Genomic DNA, 18,980 nt, shown 5'->3' with positions numbered 1-18,980 from the left:
TATACATTCCTACCCTGATCAATATTGACCCCAGTAGGTAGGGACAGCTCTACACCCCTATTCAGCACGAAGAAGTTATAGAAGATGAGACCTTCCACCTTCAACCACCTTAAAGATTTAAGGGTCAAAGTTGTTCAGGGGGGAATGAAGGAGCAGGAGGCTGGCTGAGGACAAAGCAAAGGCTGGCGCCTTGCACCCCCCCTTCACCCGCTCCCCTCCATATGTGTGGCGTTCCTCAGGCACCCCTGACTGCCATAAAATGATAAATGGTTAACTTGCTGAGATCACAATCCTGCAAGACAGGAGTCTCCCTTGGTTTGCAAATGTCCTTGAGATTTACAAACAAAGAGGTTACCTTATCAATAGCCCAATTTCCAGGGACACAGAACTCAGTTCCTCAAGCCTTAATGTCACCCTCCCCTCCATAAAAAAACCGAAGGAGGCGGAGGTAGAAGGAAAAGTAAATAAAGTTAAATTTCTTCTAAACCTAAATCTCATTAACAAGGATGCTTTATAGCAGGAATGTAACATTCCACCAGGAGACTCCCAATTGTCTTTACTTGATAGTAACCAGGCCTTTAATATCCTGATAGTGCTTTTTTCCGCATGCGTGGGCTAACCGGCCAGTTCTGCTTCTGTAAGATTGCTTTGTCTGCTTTCGCGCTGGGTCCCCTGACCCAATTCACTGACACGAAGTATGCCTGTTCAAACTGTCAATCAATCAGCTCAGCCCCACCCGAAACTTGTTTGTACCTGTCTATAAAAACCCTGCACCAACCCAGCTCTGGACCTCTCGGGGTTATCGGCCACTAGCAGCGCAGAGATCCAGGTTGGAACCTGCAATAAATGACCCTTGCTGATTGGCTCACGTCTCTGGTGGTCTTTTAAGGTGGGGGTAATACTCTATTGGCATTTCAGACCAAGATCAAAGCCAAGGTTTAAGCTAAGGCCACAGATGCGGGAGCAATGGGAGAAACCCCCAGGTTTCTAAATCAGTCAAGGTTAGCAGAGCATTTTCTTTGCTTATACTCCCCAAGGGGCCTAAGGCTGGCAGCTGGCTGCTAAGAGCATCAGTCCTCGGGCCAGGGTCTGAGCCTCAGACCCCAGAACAACATCCTGGCTCTAGGCACACTAACCAGCCCATTGGGCCCACATGGGCCACTTATGTGTGTCACAGGTCGGCCTGGCAAGATGATGTGCTCACTCCCAAGGGAGCACAAAAGGAGTGATATTTGGACTTCAGCCTCTGAGATGCTGAAAGAACCTAACTGTGGTGGTCTTCACACCCACCTGCGTGCTTCCCTCCACCAGAGGCTTCCATTTTTTGCCGGCTCTTTCCCATAAGGGATGGTTCAGGCTACCTGGAGCCTGGAGCCTATACCCGGTGACGCACCCGTCTTTTTTTTTTTTTTTTTTTCCCCCCTGGCGCAGCTGTTGGTTCCTGAAGACCCACAAAGTGAAACCAAAACCGCCTGACGCTGAGCGTCAGGCCGGGAAGGCAAAGACAAGGGCATCACAGCCCACCAGAACCGACGGCCACCTTCTGGCCTGTGCTCCCCATGCCTACTCTTCCTTAGCGGACCTCTTCTCTGGGGCAGGCTCTGGGAGGCAGCGTCTTACCGCACAGGCTGGGGGAGGAGTGGGTGGTGGCTGGAGGAGGAGACGGGGCGGGGCCGCACAGACATTAAGGGGCGCCCCCGCTCGCAGCCCCAGCTTGCGGCTCAGAGTGCCTCAGGGCTTCTGGCGAGATGGCGGTGCGTGGCCTGGGCCGCTGCGCGCGGCGGCTCCTGGGCAGCCTGTGCGGGCGCTCGGTGCAGTCGGTGCCACAGCTGCGCGGGGTGAGAGCCGCCCCCGGGGCTGCGGGGCAGCCAGGCTCCTACCAGGCGCAGAGCGCGCAGGCGGCCCGGGATCCCGCCGCTTTCTGGGGGCCGCTGGCTCAGGACACGCTGGTGTGGGACACCCCCTACCACACCGTCTGGGACTGTGATTTCAGCAGCGGGAAGATCGGCTGGTTTCTAGGAGGCCAGTTAAACGTGTCTGGTGAGTGGGCTACGGGGGGGGGGGTGGGGACGGGAAGTAATCCAGGGCGCCCTCAGCTCAGGAGTCCCGAGGGCATTTAACAGCCATTCACGGCCCCACGGGAGGCCCCTCCTCCAGTCTTCTGCTCCTCGCACTCTCAACGGTGGCGCCTCACCGTCCCAGCCCCCATCCCATCAGGATCCCCGGAGGCTCCAGTCCGGGCCTCAGTCACCCTGAACCCAGATTCCAGCTTAAGCGCTAGGGTTCGCGCGTGCGGAGACCCGGGCGGGCATCCGTTTAGGTCGCCCAGTCATTGGTCTTGCCCCAGCGCAGCTCCTCAGTCCACTGTCCCCAGAGTTCAGCCTGGGGGTTCCACTGCGCTGCGGGCTACCCCTGTGCCAGGCTAGGGAGGAGGGCGCCGGCTCTCAGATGTAGGCCGGGACTTCCCCACTCCTGTCCCTGGGAGAGGCAAAAACTAAAAGCGCCTGACTTGTTGCCTCCGGTTGGGTACCCCAGAGACTTGCTCCGGGAGAGACTGCCCAAGTAAACAAACCGAGTGGCAGGCAGAGGGGTAGGAAAAAATTACCGCCAGCAGTTGGAATCAGTTATCTCCTTGCTCTGGGGCTTGTGGGCGGGAAGGAAGGGATGGGTGTCTCCCAGTTGACTGTTTCAGTTGTGTACTGCCTCGGAAGACCTACAGGTTGCTTTAGACCGGGTGGTGATTGAGATTCCAGAAACCAGCTTCACCAGGCAGTCAATCAATCCTCTGGTATCTTCTGAGATTGAATCCACTAGTATTTCTTTAAGATAAGGTGGGTACACTGTATCCCCATGCCACAAGGGGAGAAGGTCCAGGGACTGGAGGCGGTAATGGCCAGGAAGGGTAGGCCTGGGGTTGGTCTTACAGGGCAAGATGGGACTTGCAGTCAGGTGCCAAGTCAGGGGGGCTGCCTGCTGTCCCAGACTATGGAGTTGATTGGCGTCTAGGAGTTATTTAAGGAAAGCACATGCAGATCTTCATGGCAGGGCCATAACTAGACCTGAACTTCTAGGTAGGATCTGTTGTGTGGCACAGCTCGACCAGGTAATGGCCAAATTTTTCTGCTCCTCTGAGCTTAAGTGCCCCCCCCCCATATAAACTGCAGGCAATAATACCTACCTGCTATTCTGGTTGTGAGGACACAGTGCCAGAAGGTATGGAACAGCCTGGCATTTATTGGTGATCAGTATGTAGTAGTGAATTTAATTTATTATATTTAGAAATAGCCATAAAATTATGGGTAGTGTGTTGCAGTTAACTTTCAAACAAAGAAACTTGAGGGAACTTTGGACCAGATATATGTTTTTTCATATTGTATATTACTTTGCTGGTTTAATCGAAGTGAGTCACTTACTAGATAAGTGTTTTCTCTAAAATTGAGTCAGCAGCAAGTGTCCTTGGACCAATGGAAAGAAAACCAAACACTTAGGTTTGCAGGGTTGATGGCATGTGCCTTTGAAAGGGAGGAGAACAGCCTCTGAAGGCATAGAAAGTGCAGCTTCTGGAGGCCTGAGGCTACTGTGAACATTCCTGGGTGGCTTGCCACCTCACACTCTTTGATAAGCCAGTAGGGACGGACCTCATGGGACAGGCACCAAGGACCTCATGAGCCTCACTGAGTCAGGGCTGGGTGTGTTCAGCAAACAATTCTTCTGCTTCTTTTTTCTTCACTTATTTCTCCTTTCTGGCTACATAGTCAGCTGAGCTTCAGAAAACTGTTGTATAGAAAGCTTTTCACAACTTCCTACCTCTAATGCATATGCCTGCCCACTCAGCTGTCAGGAATATCTCTGCCCTTTGCCAGTGTCTGCAAAGTATGTTCAGAGTATGGAGAAAGGCCAGGTCAGGCCAGAGCTGCCCTGGGAACCACTTAAAACGTTGTGGAATGGGTGCGGGTGTTTTGGCCTGATCTGTAGACAGCACAATGATGGCTTGTTCCAAAGAAGTATTGCTCTCAAAAATGACATTACTCCTTCAGGAGGATCTATACTAGCGGTTTTCAAGGTGTGGTCCCCAGGCTAGTGGTGTTAGAATCATCTGGGAACATTTTAGAAACATAAGTTTTCACACCCCATTCTAGACTGTCAAAATCAGAAACCTTGGGAGTGGGGCCCTGCCATCTTTCTGTATGTGTGTGTGTGTGTGTATGTGTTTTAAAGATTTTATTTATTTGATAAATAAATATTTATTTATTATTTATTTATAATAATAATATTATAGTCATGACCTGAAGTCATGACCTAAGCCAAATCAAGAGTTGGTTGCTCAACCAGCTGAGCCAACCGGGCCTTGAATCTGTGTTGTTGTTGTTGTTTTTAAAATATTTTATTTATTTATTTGACAGAGAGAGATCACAAGTAAATGGAGAGGCAGGCAGAGAGAGAGGGAAACAGGCTCCCCGCTGAGCAGAGAGCCAGATGCAGGACTCGATCCCTGAACCCTGAGATCATGACCTGAGCCGAAGGCAGCGGCTTAACCCACTGAGCCACCCAGGTGCCCTGAATCTGTGTTTTTAACAAGCCCTCCAAGGGCTTCTGGTGCACGTTCAAGTTGGAGGACCACTGACCTATATATCCCATACCAGTGAAGATGAAAAAAAAAAATAATAAAAAGGATAGGATTGAGATTAGTGTCCTGGGGATGCCTTCTTTAAGCAAACAAAAATGGTATATGGGTAATGCCATACAGTTTAGTGTTCTAGAGTGTATCTAGAATCACACCTAGATGTGAATCCTTGTTTTCCCCTTATCTGTACTTTGCATGCATCTCCTCATGTGTAAAGTAAAGATAGGTGTAACCAAACTCTATTCTAGTTACTATTGTTGCATATCCAACTACCCTAAGCTTAGTGGCATAAAGCAGCAACAATTTTATTAATCCCCCAGATTGTGTGGGTCAGGACTTTGGACAGGGGCTGATGGGCAAGCGCCAGGAGATGGCTTCTTTCTGCTCCTGAAGTCTGTCTCCGTCTCTTGTGTCGGCCCTGCTTCTCACTCCAAAGTCGGGGACCTGGACTGGGATGGCTGTAGACTGGGCTCAACTGGAACTGTGGCCCGAAGCACCTACACAGGGCTTGTCACTGGGCGACAGAACATGGGTGACAGGAGGTCTCAGAGACTAGTATTGAGACCAATACTCAGAGCCAAGCTGCTAAGCTTCTTCTGACTGGCAGTGTATGTATGACCTGGGGACATCTGGGGCTGTTGTTAGTGTCAAATGAGAAAATGCTTATAAAGCATTACTTGCATCCAATCACTGGCTTTTGTTATTTATTAATGAATCATGGGGAAAGCTGTGACCTTGAACTTGGCCTTCAGCATTGTTAATAGTGTGCTGTTTCCTCTGACAGGACTACATCGGTTTGCATATGATCAGTCTTGGATAAGAGGGAAGCAGGCTAGCGAAGGCATGCAGGTGGCCAACACAGCTCTCAAAGTCCATCCTGGGGCTCTGGGACAGCCAGGTCACCAGGTGGGGTCATGGTGTCAGGGGCCACCTGGGCAGGGCAGGTAGAGAGAGCCTCCAGTTGCTTCCCTTATATTTATGTAAAACTGCTTTGCTGAAGGTTCTTTTTTTTAAACCAAGATCTAAAGAGGATACTTTTTTTTTTTTAATTGGGTTTTTTGGGGCACCTAGGTGGCTCAGTGGGTTAAAGCCTTTGCCTTCAGCTCAGGTCATGGTCCCAGGGTCCTGGGATTGAGCCCCGCATCAGGGTCTCTGCTCAGCGGGGAGCCTGCTTCTCCTCTCTCTCTCTCTGCCTGCCTCTCTGCCTACTGGTGATCTCCGTTGTCATATAAATAAATAATAATAATAAAAATCTTTATAAGAATTAGGTTTTTTATTTTAATTCCTATATAGTTAACATGTGTTATATTAGTTTCAGGTGTACAATATAGTGTGATTCAACAATTCTATACATTACTCAGTGCTCATCAAGATAAATGTACTCTTAATCTCTGTCACCTATTTCACCCATCCCACCACCCACCTCACCTCTGATATTTGCAAATGACATAGCTGATAAAAGGTTAGTATCTAGAAAGTATTCTTACCAATCTGAAATTTGGCTGTCTTTCACAGGGCTCAATGGATAAAAGTCTGTGCTTTTTTGCCCATGAGCTCAGGATGTCAGGAAGTTGAGAATGCAGAACTAGAGGGTAATGACATGTGTTGCCTTCAAAACACACAACTAAATTCTGTTTTTTCTCTCTTTTTAAGATTTTATTTATTTATTTGAGAGAGAGAGAGAGAGAGAGCATGCACATGAGTGGGGGGAGGGGCAGAGGGAGAAGCAGACTCCCCACTGAGCCTGACTCCAATCATCCCAGGACCCTAGGATCATCTCCTGATCAGAAGGCAGATGTTTAACTAACCGAGCCACCCAGGCACCCCTAAATTCTTTTTTCTTTTTTTCAAAGATTTTTATTTATTTATTTGACAGAGAGAGATCATAGTAGACAGAGAGGCAGGCAGAGGGAGAATGAGAGGGAAGCAGGCTCTCTGCTGAGCAGAGAACCCGATGCGGGGCTTGATCCCAGGACCCTGAGATCATGACCTGAGCCGAAGGTAGCGGCTTAACCCACTGAGCCACCCAGGTGCCCCTAAATTCTTTTTTCTAAAGACCAAATTCTGAGTCAGATTTTTTTTTTTTAAATGGGTTTTTTTACCTTAAAGCAAGGGTGTAGAAAAACTATTTTTAATTGACCATTGAGTGTAGAGTTTTCTGGATGCTTTTTGGAGCATGAGTTGAAGGTATGGAAACCATTTTGCTTTACTTCCCTCCTCTTTCTGATTGCACCTCCCATAATCCAGACGGCAGACACACTGAGAGTGGCAAGATGCTGCATTTCTGTGCCTCATTTTTCTCTCAGTGACCGAAGAAACTTTTCTACAGTCTTTCAAGGAAGTCTAAATGGAAGTGTAACCCTTGGTCTTAGGAGGAGGGTCCCCCTGAAGAGACTGAATTCTTCCCACTTGTCAGATGCACGACTTACTTTAAATAGCAGATGTTTCTGGAAAGTTGGCAAATACAATTTGAGACTGATGTAATTTCTTTAAATGTGCCAGGGAGATTTTCTATTTAAAGAAAGCCCATTGTGAATCCTTTTGTGAATATTAACTCCCTCATTTCTTTTGAATAAAATTGAATTTCCCTGTGTGGGTTCACTTAAAGTTGGGGAGGGGAAGAGATGTATTTAAACAACTGACAGTAGTTCTTGAAAATTCCTAGGTAAGTGTGTGCTATCTTTATAATGGAAATGATAATCCTATTGTAATCTTTTTTAAAAAAACAAAACTGGGGCACCTGGGTGGCTCAGTGGTTTAAGCCTCTGCCTTCAGCTCGGTTCATGGCCTCAGGGTCCTGGGATCGAGCCCCGCATCGGGCTCTCTGCTCTGCCAGGAGCCTGCCTCCCCCTCTCTCTCTGCCTGCCTCTCTGCCTACTTGTGATCTTCGTCTGATAAATAAATAAAATCTTTAAAAAACAAACAAACAAACAAACAAACAGGGTGGCTCAGTCAGTTAAGTATCTGACTCTTGATTTCAGCTCAGGTCCTAATCTCAGGGTCTTGGGATCAAGCGCTGCTTGGTGTTTTTGGCTCTATACTCAGTAGGGAGTCTGCTTGCCCTTCTGCCCCTCCCCCCCACCCGTTTTCTCTCTCTCTCTCTCTCTCTAATAAAATAACATCTAAAAAAAAAAAAAAAAAAAGCTCAGAACACATGAACCACCAACAGACATTTGCCTAACTTTTTGCAGAATTGTGTTAGGCCAGGTGCACACCTGATCTTAGGAACATGATGGAGCCTCATATCATCTCATCCTCCTGATCCCGATGTGAAGTGGTTTGTGGTCCCATTGTACAGATATGGAAACGAAGGCTCCAATTCATATATGGTGATGAACAGTATGGAAGATACCCAATGCCACAGAGCCTGCATTCTTCCGAGGAGGGGAACCACAAATCATTAAGCAAGTGACCTCACACGGGGGTCACTTGCTCAAGGTTTTTATAGATGCTAAGGGGAGGATTCTGATAGCATCCCTTCTACTCCAAACCCATGATAAAGGAATCTTAGGGACATGTTCCCTGTCCTCAGGGACTTGTGACCCAGATAGGGGAAGATCTAGCAAAACTAGCATTGTGTCCCAGAGTGGTGACTACTGGTCAGGTAAGTAAGCATTAAAAATGGTGTGAAAATGACAGGGATCAAGAGGTCACTGTGTGTTGGGAAATTGGAAAAGACTTACAGGAGGAGGTGGGGTTTGAGCTGAGCCTTAAAAATCACACTAGGTCCTTAACTGCTTGTTCTTGGAAATGGAATTTTCTTGTCCCACTGCCCAGTTCTTTAGGTGGAGTCTTTGTTTTCCGATGTGGAGAAGGAAGAATTTCCTTCCTTCCACCTACCCTCCCTTCTTTCTTTTCCTCCCTGCAGTTGAGGCAACAGCAGGAAACATGCCCATGTGTTAAAAGCCAGCACACACACAGCATCTTAGGGCTACTGTCACCCCAGGCCCTGCATGGAGCTTTGTGAATATGCTGGTGTCATCTGAGTGTTGTCCGCAGTAGCTGTCGAGGGTGTTTTTATTCCCATCTGACCTCATGCAGGAAACTCACAAAGCATCTAATTTCTACCACATCTCTGAGTCTGGAGCCATCACTCCCACAACAAATGAGGAAAGTGAGATTTAAATTAGATAAGCAGTGCACCATCTGTGGTTAATAAGTGGTTGGACAGGGTCCAGACTCCAGTGTGTGTGTTTTCCCTATGACTCCAGGCCACCATCCAGCAAAGGTTTGACCAGATGTCTTACAGAAAGTCTTTAATTACTCTTATCCCCAAAGGAAGAAGAATGTCCCCTCACCCTGCCCCAAATTTGGAACAGAATGTGTGTAGTTGTAAGCCTACGTGTGTGTCTGCAGGAGTGGGTCCAGGACGGCAGTTGTAGCAGCACCTGGGATCTTACTAGAGGCGGAGATGTGCATGCCCACCCAGACCTGCTCATTCAGAGACTCAGGGCAAGACCTCACCATCTCTGGCTAATAAGCCCTCTGGAGTTCTGGGGGATTCAGAAGTGCTAATCTAGACTAGAAATAAACCTTGAGAGATAAAGCCACTAAGACACGAAGAGATCTGTTCCCTCCTCAGGCAGGGAACCAACATGGTGTCATTTAGACTCCAGTGTTGCCCTCAAGGTTGAGGACTTAAATTAAAAGCTGTGGTTCTTCTCTGCTCTGTGCTCTGTGTTCGGCTGCACATGTACAAATATGGTCAGGATATTGGATCCCTGTCCACAGAGGGGCTACAAGTGCCATCTTGGGAAAAGATAGAGGGAAGCATGAGGTCCATGGGATGTGAAGTGCTCAGTGAGAGTGGGAATCTGTAGGCCAGACCTGTAGGAGTGTGGACACCAGGCGAAGGGCAGCAGTGTGGACAGTAGGACAGCGTCCCCCAGGCACAGAGAAACAGTCCAAAGGCCCTGAGGGAGGAAGGTGCTCACTAGACTCAACATGATTGCTGGGAGGAGGTAGATCACATGGAGCCTTAGCAGCTGCTTGTTGAGAACTTACTATGTTCTGAACTGGGGTGGGGAGGGGCAGTGAGGCATGTAGGGGACACTGTACCTTGGGCTTCATGCTGACCTTCCTGGATTCCTGCCATCCATCAGCTCCAGAAAGAGAGATAGATGGCTGGTCTCATTGACCACCCATCTATACCCTGGATACCCAATGTCCATCCTGTGGACACTGCCTTCCTGTTTGGTGTAAACCAGGTGGAGGATGCCTTGCTGGGGTCCACGGCTATGAGGGTCTTGGCTCAAAGCTGGGCCGTCATTCATTGAGTGAGAAGTATGTCCTGGTGCCCTGGCTGCCATGGGAACAGACCGTGCAGTGAGGTGTCATGTGTGATTGGAAGCCCTTCCTGCTGCTTTCTGGCTGTGGCATTAGGCAGGTCACTGTACAACCCAGAGCACCTGGAAACTGTTTTCCAGGCTACCCCTGGGCTGCCCACTTTTCAGGGTGACTCAAAGAGTCAAACTCAGAGTGGGAGAAATTTTAGAGCGGGCTTCTTAGGTAGAAGCGGGTGTAATCAGCTCACCTGTGATGCGTGAAGCAGCCATGCACCAATGAGCATTTGTGCGCAGGTGGGAACAGCACCCTCTTCCAGTTGGACCAGCCACCCCCATGCAGGGCACAGCTGTAACTCAGTGTGTGGGTTCTCAGCTGGGCACTTCTAGGCTTGTTGTGACCTGCCTAGGGTCATCTCTTCTTAGTCCATCCCTTAGGTCCTCCAGGGCCAGGCAGTAGGAGTGGGGTTTTGGGGCTGGTGGGCTTGTGGTGGGAGTCCGGAAGTGGTAGGGGGTGGGAGGGAGAAAGGGCTTGGCCCTACTAGGGGGTGCTCACTGCTTCAACTTCCAGATAGGGTGTGGCCTCATCTGCTGGTTGCTAAAGAGAGGCCAGAAATCGGTGGTTTTAGTGTGAAAACTCATGATTTCTAAATTTTGGACTGATTGACACATACACATTAGGTTTATTGTGTAAATCCAGGTTTGGCCGCCAACCTCCCCCTCAGTTTGACCTCTTGTATTTTCTATCTTCTTTTTTTTTTTTTTTAAGATTTTTTTTATTTATTTGACAGAGAGAGAGAGAGATCACAGTAGGCAGGCAGAGAGAAGGGGAAGCAAGCTGCTGAGCAGAGAGCCTGATGTGGGGCTCAATCACAGGAGCTTGAGATTGTGACCTGAGCCGAAGGCAGAGGCTTAATCCACTGAGCCACCCAGGCGCCCCTCTATCTTCCATTTTTATAGCATTTCTTCTCTTCTGTTTTTCTAGTAATTCAAAGAACTTTCTGGTATCAATAAGTAATATTAGTATTAATAGTTCTTCCTGATGACATCTATCTTTATTAGATTTTTTGAAGTATAACATATTTCTGTGAGGATCCAGAAAGTTCAAATACATTTTTAAAATATTTTATATATTTATATGAGAAAGAGAGAGCATAAGCAGCGGTGGGAACAGAGGCAGAGAGAGAAGCAGGCTCCCTGCTGAGAAGAGAGCCCAATAGGGGGTTGAATCCCAGGACCCTGAGTTCATGACCTGAGCCCAAGGCAGATACTTAACTGACTGAGCCACCCAAATGTTCTCAAATGTAATTTTTTTATTATAAGAGTAAGTGATAGATAAAATAACTTGACTGAAAAATGTTATTTGCATACAACAGCTAAAGTATATAAATATTTTCATGGGGGTTCACCCTCTCAAGAATTATGAGAATCATTTGATCTTTTAGGGGTATGGTTTCCCATAACTTTTGTCAGGACAGTTACTCCATCAAGAAATATTATTGGAGTTCCTGTAGCTCATTGCATAGTATTATCAGTTGATAACAGCACCCTGCATTCATACAATAGCACTTCAACATTGGTCTTTTATTGGATTCCTATTGTAATCCTGTGATTAGACATGGTAGATAATGTTTCTCCCATTTGTATGGGAGGAGATTGGAGAAGATAAGTAACTGTATTCAAATAAAAAAAAGAGAAAGAATTTGTATATCTGGACATTGGGGGTGACCGTGAAGACCAGGTGGACAGATGACTGCTGGGTCCAGAAGCTATTTGACATCATTGTTCATCTTGCTGAAGGGGAAGTGAGTAATGAAATCTGTCTGCGAGGGCTGATAGGAAGGGGCACTAAATGAACCTGCCAGATCGAAGCTCACCTTGAAATCAAGAGTAATGAACAGGATGTTAGCAAATTACCCGATCCTACTAATCTTCAGGTTTACAGTAAATTGTCAGCACTAATCTGTTTTTGCAGGCAGTCATGTGATCTGAGCTTGGGTAATAGAGGGGGCAGGAAGCAGAGTCTTCCGGACAACCAGCACGGCTGGTTCCCTATCATTTCATCACTTGTTGGAGCAGAGGCTGGTTTGTAGGGTGCTGGCTGGTTATCTGAAAGGCAATATGAATCCTTGCCCTGGATTACACCTCCAGCAGACTCGAGAGACTGCCGCATGAACTGTGTACTGAATCAGGGTCAGGCTGTTTGCATTAAGCCTTCTTTCTAGCATCTCAGGTTACAGCACTCCATCCCAGCTGCATGTTAGAACCACCCAAGGAGCCCAAAAACCACAAGGCCAACTGGGTCAGGGTCCCTGGGGGTGTCCTGGGTGATTCCCACAGGTGGCCAGGGTTGGGACCACAGGTGGGAAGCACCTGCTTCAGATATTCACAAGGGATCACCCTGCACCCGTGAGATGCTATTTATATACTGGTTGTCTTGTTTTTTGTTTTTTAATTTTTTAAATTTATTTTCAGCATAACAGTATTCATTGTTTTTGCACCACACCCAGTGCTACATGCAGGCTCTGACAATCATTCTCCTTGCAAAGAGTAGATCCCTTGCCTTTGAGGAACATAGGGTCCACCTCAGTGGAAAGCAGCACAAGCCATGGCAAACCAAACCTTCCCCTTATCCAATTTCATAAGAACCCTGTGTAACATCTGTAAAACCTATTTTTGTGCAGTCAATTGCTTGGATCAGCATGTTCAGAAGTCCCCGGAGAGCGTCGCTTTGATCTGGGAGCGGGATGAGCCTGGAACTGAAGTGAGGATCACATACAGGTACTGTGTGTCCCCTGACGGCACCTCAGTGCTCAGCAGGGTCTCCTGACCCTTTACTTATCTGTTTGTGGTAGACACCAGCACCAAACATCTCTGCTGAGCTGTTACCAGGAGCAAGACTGCCCAGCTTGGAGAAGGGTTGCCCTTCACCTTGGCAGTTGGTGCCTTTAGTTTCCCACAGAAGGATCTGGTCTTTGGACACAAATATGATGAATGTTCAAGGCATGGGAAGCTTTTGGCACAGTCCCAGGTGCTTCTGTCTTGTTCTAGGCTGAAGTCATCTTTGTTTCAAGGGGCATGTTTTAGCTTTGGAAATGTTCTCTGGTCCCAGGACAGTAAACATGAGTACAAAGTGAATAAAATACATGCTGGAATAAACAAATGAGCCCACTCGGCCTCTTTCTCCCAGCACTGAGAGGGGGACCATAAATAAGATCAAGCCATTTAAAGGGGGGAGGGTCCTCCTGACATTTATCTTGGATTCTTTAGATAAGTTCTCCACATATTCCATGTGTCAAGCACTTTTCTGGATGTTGTGTGCATGTTGGGGTTTGAAGGAGCCCAGCATCCAGGAACTCCCTCTTGCTGGGACTGTCTTGCTCAGGGGTCTTTTTGGTTTGTCCCTACAGGCCAGTGCTTTCCCCTTCCCTGGGGTTAAAACCCCCTTTGTTTAAGCCTAAACTTGCCTTTACAATGCTATCTCAGACCCACTGTCAACCTGAGTTGTAATGTTCTTTTTCACCAATACCACCCTTCCCCCGCAGTCAAGTCATGCTCTTTCTCCTGGTGGGCAGCTTGTAACTTTTCTTTTCCAGTCATTCCACAGGTTTCACTGAGGGCCACTGTATCAGTCAATACAAGCTAGGGTATGTCATAGTAACAAATAGTCCCCAAATGCATGGTAGGGTGTGAATGGGTGGTTGCTTTAGACTGAATAGTTACGGAAGTCCTCTCTGAAGAGGTGATATCAGAGCTGGGGTCTTGTTGCCAAGAACGAGCAGCCAAGATTGGAGGAAGAATTTCCAGGCCCATCCAAGACCGTGAAGAAGTGTATGTTCTGGGAACAGAGAGAAGGTGTAAGTGGCTGGGGCAGTGGGAATGAAGGGGGTTGTGGTAGGGTTCCCTGCAGGGAAGCAGGGGGCCTGAGAGCAGCAGTGACTCCCCTGCTTGGTAACTTGGGGGCCATTGGGCACCCCTAGGTTTGTTTCTCAGATTCAGGTTTTATCACAGACCAAATCCACCAAACCTGGTAAAACTGGACTCAAGTTGACATTGGATTCAGCAAAAAGATGTCTGTTATTCTGCTGCAACTCCCTGTGGGCACCACCTTGCCCACCTCCCACATCAACAACCCTCAGCTATCACCCCTTTTTCTAGTGTCTGTGTTGTTTGCTGACCTATCTCCCTACCAGCCTGTGCAGATAAGCCTCTTGCCCTCATGTGGCCCACCAACCAGGAGCGTTGGCCCTGGGAGCCTTGGGTCCAGGGCCCAGCATCCAGGGCCCAACAACTGGGCCAACAACTGAGGCAGATGCCCAGGCCCCTGTGTACACTTGAGTTTGGGGAGCTCTAACAACCAAACCGGCTTCACCATTCATTACTGTTATTGGCCCAACTAGATTTATGTTTAATTCTTTAGTGAAATATGAAGACTCTGTGGGTGGGGTAGATGGGCTTACCTCCTGGATGCTGGAAATAAGCTGATCCAGGGATGGACTGTTTTCCTTCTGTCATTGTCTCAGATGTGCCTGGACCCCCGGGATACCCCCTTGGCTGGAGATCCCCCATGTGCACACTGAATTAGTGGCTTTGGGTGGTCCGAGGACTGGGCTTGAATTGGCCTGCTGAGATGTGTGGTTGCGTGCAAGCCACGGGGGATAGGCAAGAAATGCACTGGTGTGTTAAAACCCAGAAGGGCTTTTGTTCCTTTGTTCCACAGCAGCCCCAGGCAAGGGGCATGCTTCTGAGTAGGCAAAGCATTTATTATTCTCTCTTTAAAAATAAGCAGGCTTAGCCTGGAATGATTTTACAAACCGTAGCTGGGCTGAGTGCCTAAAGACTGCTTCTAGTCACTGTCTGAGGAAGAAGAGGTATGTGTGTATGGGTTGTCTGTGATCAGAGCTAATTTTTGGCAGCCCCAGGTTAATTATTCTCCTGGTCATCTTAGGTTTTTGACATGAAATTTCCTTTCTGCCTGCACCTAAGCCAGTGCTGAATGTCCTGCAGCATATAAACACCACTAACAGAAAGTGCTTTCCTGCCCCAGAGTCTCATGTGGCGACAGCCAAGATGCCTTTGTTGGCCCAAAGAACAGGTTCCAGACTGGGAACCTGAGCCCTTTCTAGAAACGTTGTGGGGCTGTGGTTTTCAGAGCCTGGCATGCTGGGGACCACACCCATGTGTCCATTTGGAGGTTGGGGGTGGCCCCTGCTGACTCTTCCCCCACCATGACCTCAGGTACAGAAGGGGGCATGTTGGTGGTGCCTGGTGGCTCAATGGGTTAGGGATCTATTGGCCTTTGGCTCCAGTCATGATCCCGGGGTCCTAGGTTGGAGCCCCAAGTTGGGCTGTCTGCTCAGCAGGAGTCCGCTTCTCCCTTTCTCTCTGTTGCTCCCCCTGCTTGTGTGCTCTTTATCCTTCTCTCTCTCTCTCTCCAATAAATAAATAAAATCTTTAAAAAAAAAAATGTGGCAGGTCAGCAAGTGTAGGACCCACGGACCCACCCCTGGGGCAAGCACTATGGCCTTTGCTCTGGAATGGAGGACTCTGCAGTCTGTAGTTCTGAGGCCACCTTCTGCTGGCGTGGTGATCTTGGCCAGCCCTGTCATTCCTCCATCCGTCCCCATCTGTAGAATGGTATGATCATTATAACCGAAGTGATCCTAGCTGTAGGCACAGGGATGCGACGGAATGCGTTGGAGCTGGAAGCAGCAGGACTAAATAAAAATGATGATTATCATTTTCCCAGTATTTTTTTCCAGTACTTTCTGGGTTCCAGAACTGTTTTAAGCATCAGACCTGAGTTACTTTATTTAAATACCACAGCCTGATTAGATAGGAATTAATTTTGTTATTGTTATTTCTAACACTTTATTATGAAAAATTTCATAATTTGAAGAATTTCAAGCAGTACACCTATTGTGTACCTAGCACCCAGTTTTTACCCCTAGAGCTTTACAAAGCTAGTTTTTATCCCATGTGATTTGTGTATCCATCCCTCTGGGGTTGGTCCATCTTATGTTTTGGATGCATTTCAGCAGCATAGCATTAACTAGTGTTCATTGTGTGTTTATTTTCTCTCTTTTTATGTGAAATTTATATGCCATAAAATGCACAAGTGTACATTAGCTCAGTTTTGATCAATGTGTATACCTGTGTAATTCAAATCCTTATTGAGATACAGAGTAATGACCCTGTCCCAGAGGGTTCCCATGCCCCTTCTCAGTCACTATCCCTACCCTCCCTAAGCAATAGCTGTTCTGATTTTTTTCCCAAATAGGTTGTCAAAGTCTTATCTTAGAGGTAAAGAGGTGAGTGGATCTCCTTTCCCTCCTAGGGCTGCAGAATGTTTCTGAGGAGGCATGTTCCTGGAGCATCGTTGTAGAGTTTATCATGGAGACCAACAACTCCCACCCAGTGACCCTAGTGACACCTCCATCCTGCTCACCAGAATCTCCACTGCTCACCCCATGTCTGGGCAGGCACACATGCACACACACGCACACACATGATTGTGCACTCACACGCATACATTTTTGGCTTGCTCATTTTCCAGGCACATTTCTGTAATGTGCTCATTGTATTTGGGATCCATCCTGGAAACACTCTCTCAGGTGGCAATTAGGGCCCTGCCACCTGTTCTGGGACATGTGCCCTGTGTTGTCTGTGGGTGGACTCCACTATTCTGATGACTGGCACATATTTCTAACCTCATCTCCCTTGGGCAGGGAAGGCCTGGCAGGATAGGCTTTGGGAACCCTGGGAAAGCCCCATATCCTCGCCTGCCCCACCAGTTCCTTCCCTCTGTGACATCTCTTGGCACCGGTACCAAGGAGCACCCTGCCAGATGGGCCAGGAAGCTGCAGGAGCGCACTCCACAGTGCAGGTAGGCCCTGAGCTGGTCATGGGGCTCTGGGAGGAGGAGGCATCAACAGCCATGACTCTGCGGGGCAGAGGGCAGCCTGAGTCCCTAGCCTGGAAGCAGGGGCAGAGGTCTGCCCCAGCCCAATTTTAGCCTATTGCTGCCCAGAGAAGTTATTTATGTTCAGAGCTGGCCTGAGAAAGCTGTTCTGTCCTAGGAAACAAGCAGACTACAAGCCCTCCTGCTCCCCTGAGGCCTCTGTGGGCAGTAGCTGCAGAGGCCAGGCAGGTACAGATAACTTGGGTGGCTCCCCAAGGCTGTGTAGCCAGATAGCATCTTGGGTGCAGCTCCTTCCAACAGTCCATATGTGCTTTTCCAGCACAGTGTCTTTCTAGAAGATTGTCCTTCAACTCTCGTTCAAGTAGACAGATTCCAGAGGCCCTTGGGAATGAGGATGTAGACAAAACACAAATCCCTGTCCTCAGAAGTTCATGGTGGGGTGGTGGGTAGATTCTTAGGCTTCTAAACTGCTATCTGGAGCCTGGAGGTTTGGGCTAGGGATTTCCAAGCTGGGGAGGGACACAGGACGTGGAGTGGAGGCCTGTGGCTGATCTCAGCCTCTGGATTGTATGTGGGTGCCATGAAACACAGGTGACAGCAGGCTGTGGGGATCTTCCTCTGTGTAGTTACCAAGGCTCAGCTCATCTTGTGTCTGAGTGCTCCGAACAGAGGTCTGAACTTGAACTTGAGCTCAGAACTTAAGGCAAAGACCAAATTTGAGTCCTGTGACCTCGAGGCCTGTCACTCTACCATGTCCCCTGCTAAAGAATAAAGGACCAGATGAGAGGATCACCATTCCAGCAGTAGCAGACCTGGGTCAGTGCGGTAGTCACAACCAGCACAGCACAACAGAGCCCGATGTGCACAGGCCACACCATAAAGGGCCCGTGTTGTCTTAAATATGCCTACAGCATGAATTGAGTATAGTTTTACTATGGGTCAAGCCCCTGGAGGGGCCGATCTCTGTGGCTGTTCCATTTTCTTTCTGGTGGACAGTGTGCACTGTGAGGAAGCCCTGTCCAGAGGAGCAGAAGGGATGTCAGGCCTCTTTCTATCCTGCCTGCCTCAGAAGCCCTAGGCGGGCATAGAGGGGCCGGCTTTCTTCCAGGCATGCTGGGGCCAGGCACCGAGTGTTACTGTTTCCTTATCTTCAAAATGAAAACTTGCTTCTCCTCTGTGGGATGGCCAAGTATGGAGCAGCACCTATGTGATGAAAGTCCAGAATAGGGTCTAGGAAGATGAGGATTTGGGATTTGAGGAGGGAAGGGCATGGGGCTGCTCTGTGGCTGCTGGGGCTGGGAACTGTTAGGGTGATGTTTTCAGAGCAGGGACTTGAGCTCCGGAGAACAATCTCTACTCAGCTAAAAAGCAGCCCCTCTCCCTCTTGCGGGCCTGACCCTTGTTACTTGCTCTTCTCCTTGACCCCAAATTAATTATGTTAATGAGCGAACTCCTTTATTAAAATAAAAAGGGCAATTGAAAGGAAGGATCCTTAATGGGCCTAATGAGGTTGATGGGCAGGGTGCTTTGGAGTAAAATAGCCCCATGATCTGTGAGGTTTCCCATGGCAAGGGCAATTTGCCAGGCAGGGCAAAGTCAGTTTACTCCATGGGCTCCCCTGAGTTGCGGGAGGAGAGGCCCAGGCCCTTGGCTCATGTGCAGTGTCCTGGCTTCCCTGAGTAAGAGGAGGGAGGTACCCTGAATACACCCTTTCCCCTGCTGACCTCTGAGTAACTGTGATTGCAAAACGTGGTCGGGAATGTACATGCCGGCTGCCAGGAACTGGTGGAAACCCTGGGTCCCCTGGATTGTGTGCTTACATTTCCTTAAGACTTTGGATCCAGATGTTGAAACTGGGAAGTGTTTTGCATCTTTCTCTACATGATTTCTTATTGTTCTTGTCCTTCTTTTGGATCAGCTAAGTCTATTGGAATTTCGTATTTTAGAACAGCCAGATCTTGGGACTGCAGCAGGAATGATCCACTCTGAGAGTGTCCATGGCCAGGGAAACCTCCTTGATGGGGATCCTTCTGAGAATTTTGCTGGATCTCTGTTTTTGTGGACCCTCTTCTGCATGCAGGGGTTGTTGGGGAATGGGTGGGTTGTGGGAGGTGGCAGGGCAAGGCCTGGTAAGGGCACAGTGCACACCTGG

General features: G+C 48.4%; 1 protein-coding gene across 2 annotated transcripts in view; it reads left to right on the top strand.

The window, feature by feature from the left end:
* Nucleotides 1-1,501: 1,501 nt before the first annotated feature.
* The window catches only part of ACSS1 (acyl-CoA synthetase short chain family member 1), a 60,662-nt gene continuing 43,183 nt past the window's right edge, over nt 1,502-18,980 (top strand). Inside the window, exons 1-2 of one of the 2 annotated variants that reach the window (XM_045078476.1) lie at nt 1,502-2,040; nt 12,591-12,687. In XM_045078476.1, the coding sequence (XP_044934411.1) occupies nt 1,749-2,040; nt 12,591-12,687 (389 nt within the window). In that variant the 5' untranslated portion in view covers nt 1,502-1,748. The remainder of the gene's footprint in view (nt 2,041-12,590; nt 12,688-18,980) is intronic. The other variant, XM_045078475.1, reaches the window with a different exon arrangement.

The sequence above is a fragment of the Mustela putorius genome, unplaced genomic scaffold, assembly GCF_011764305.1.
Source record: "Mustela putorius furo isolate JIRA1106 unplaced genomic scaffold, ASM1176430v1.1 tig00000253_pilon_pilon_pilon, whole genome shotgun sequence".
Taxonomy (NCBI): Eukaryota; Metazoa; Chordata; class Mammalia; order Carnivora; family Mustelidae; genus Mustela; species Mustela putorius.
This window is presented reverse-complemented; position numbering and strand designations above follow the sequence as displayed.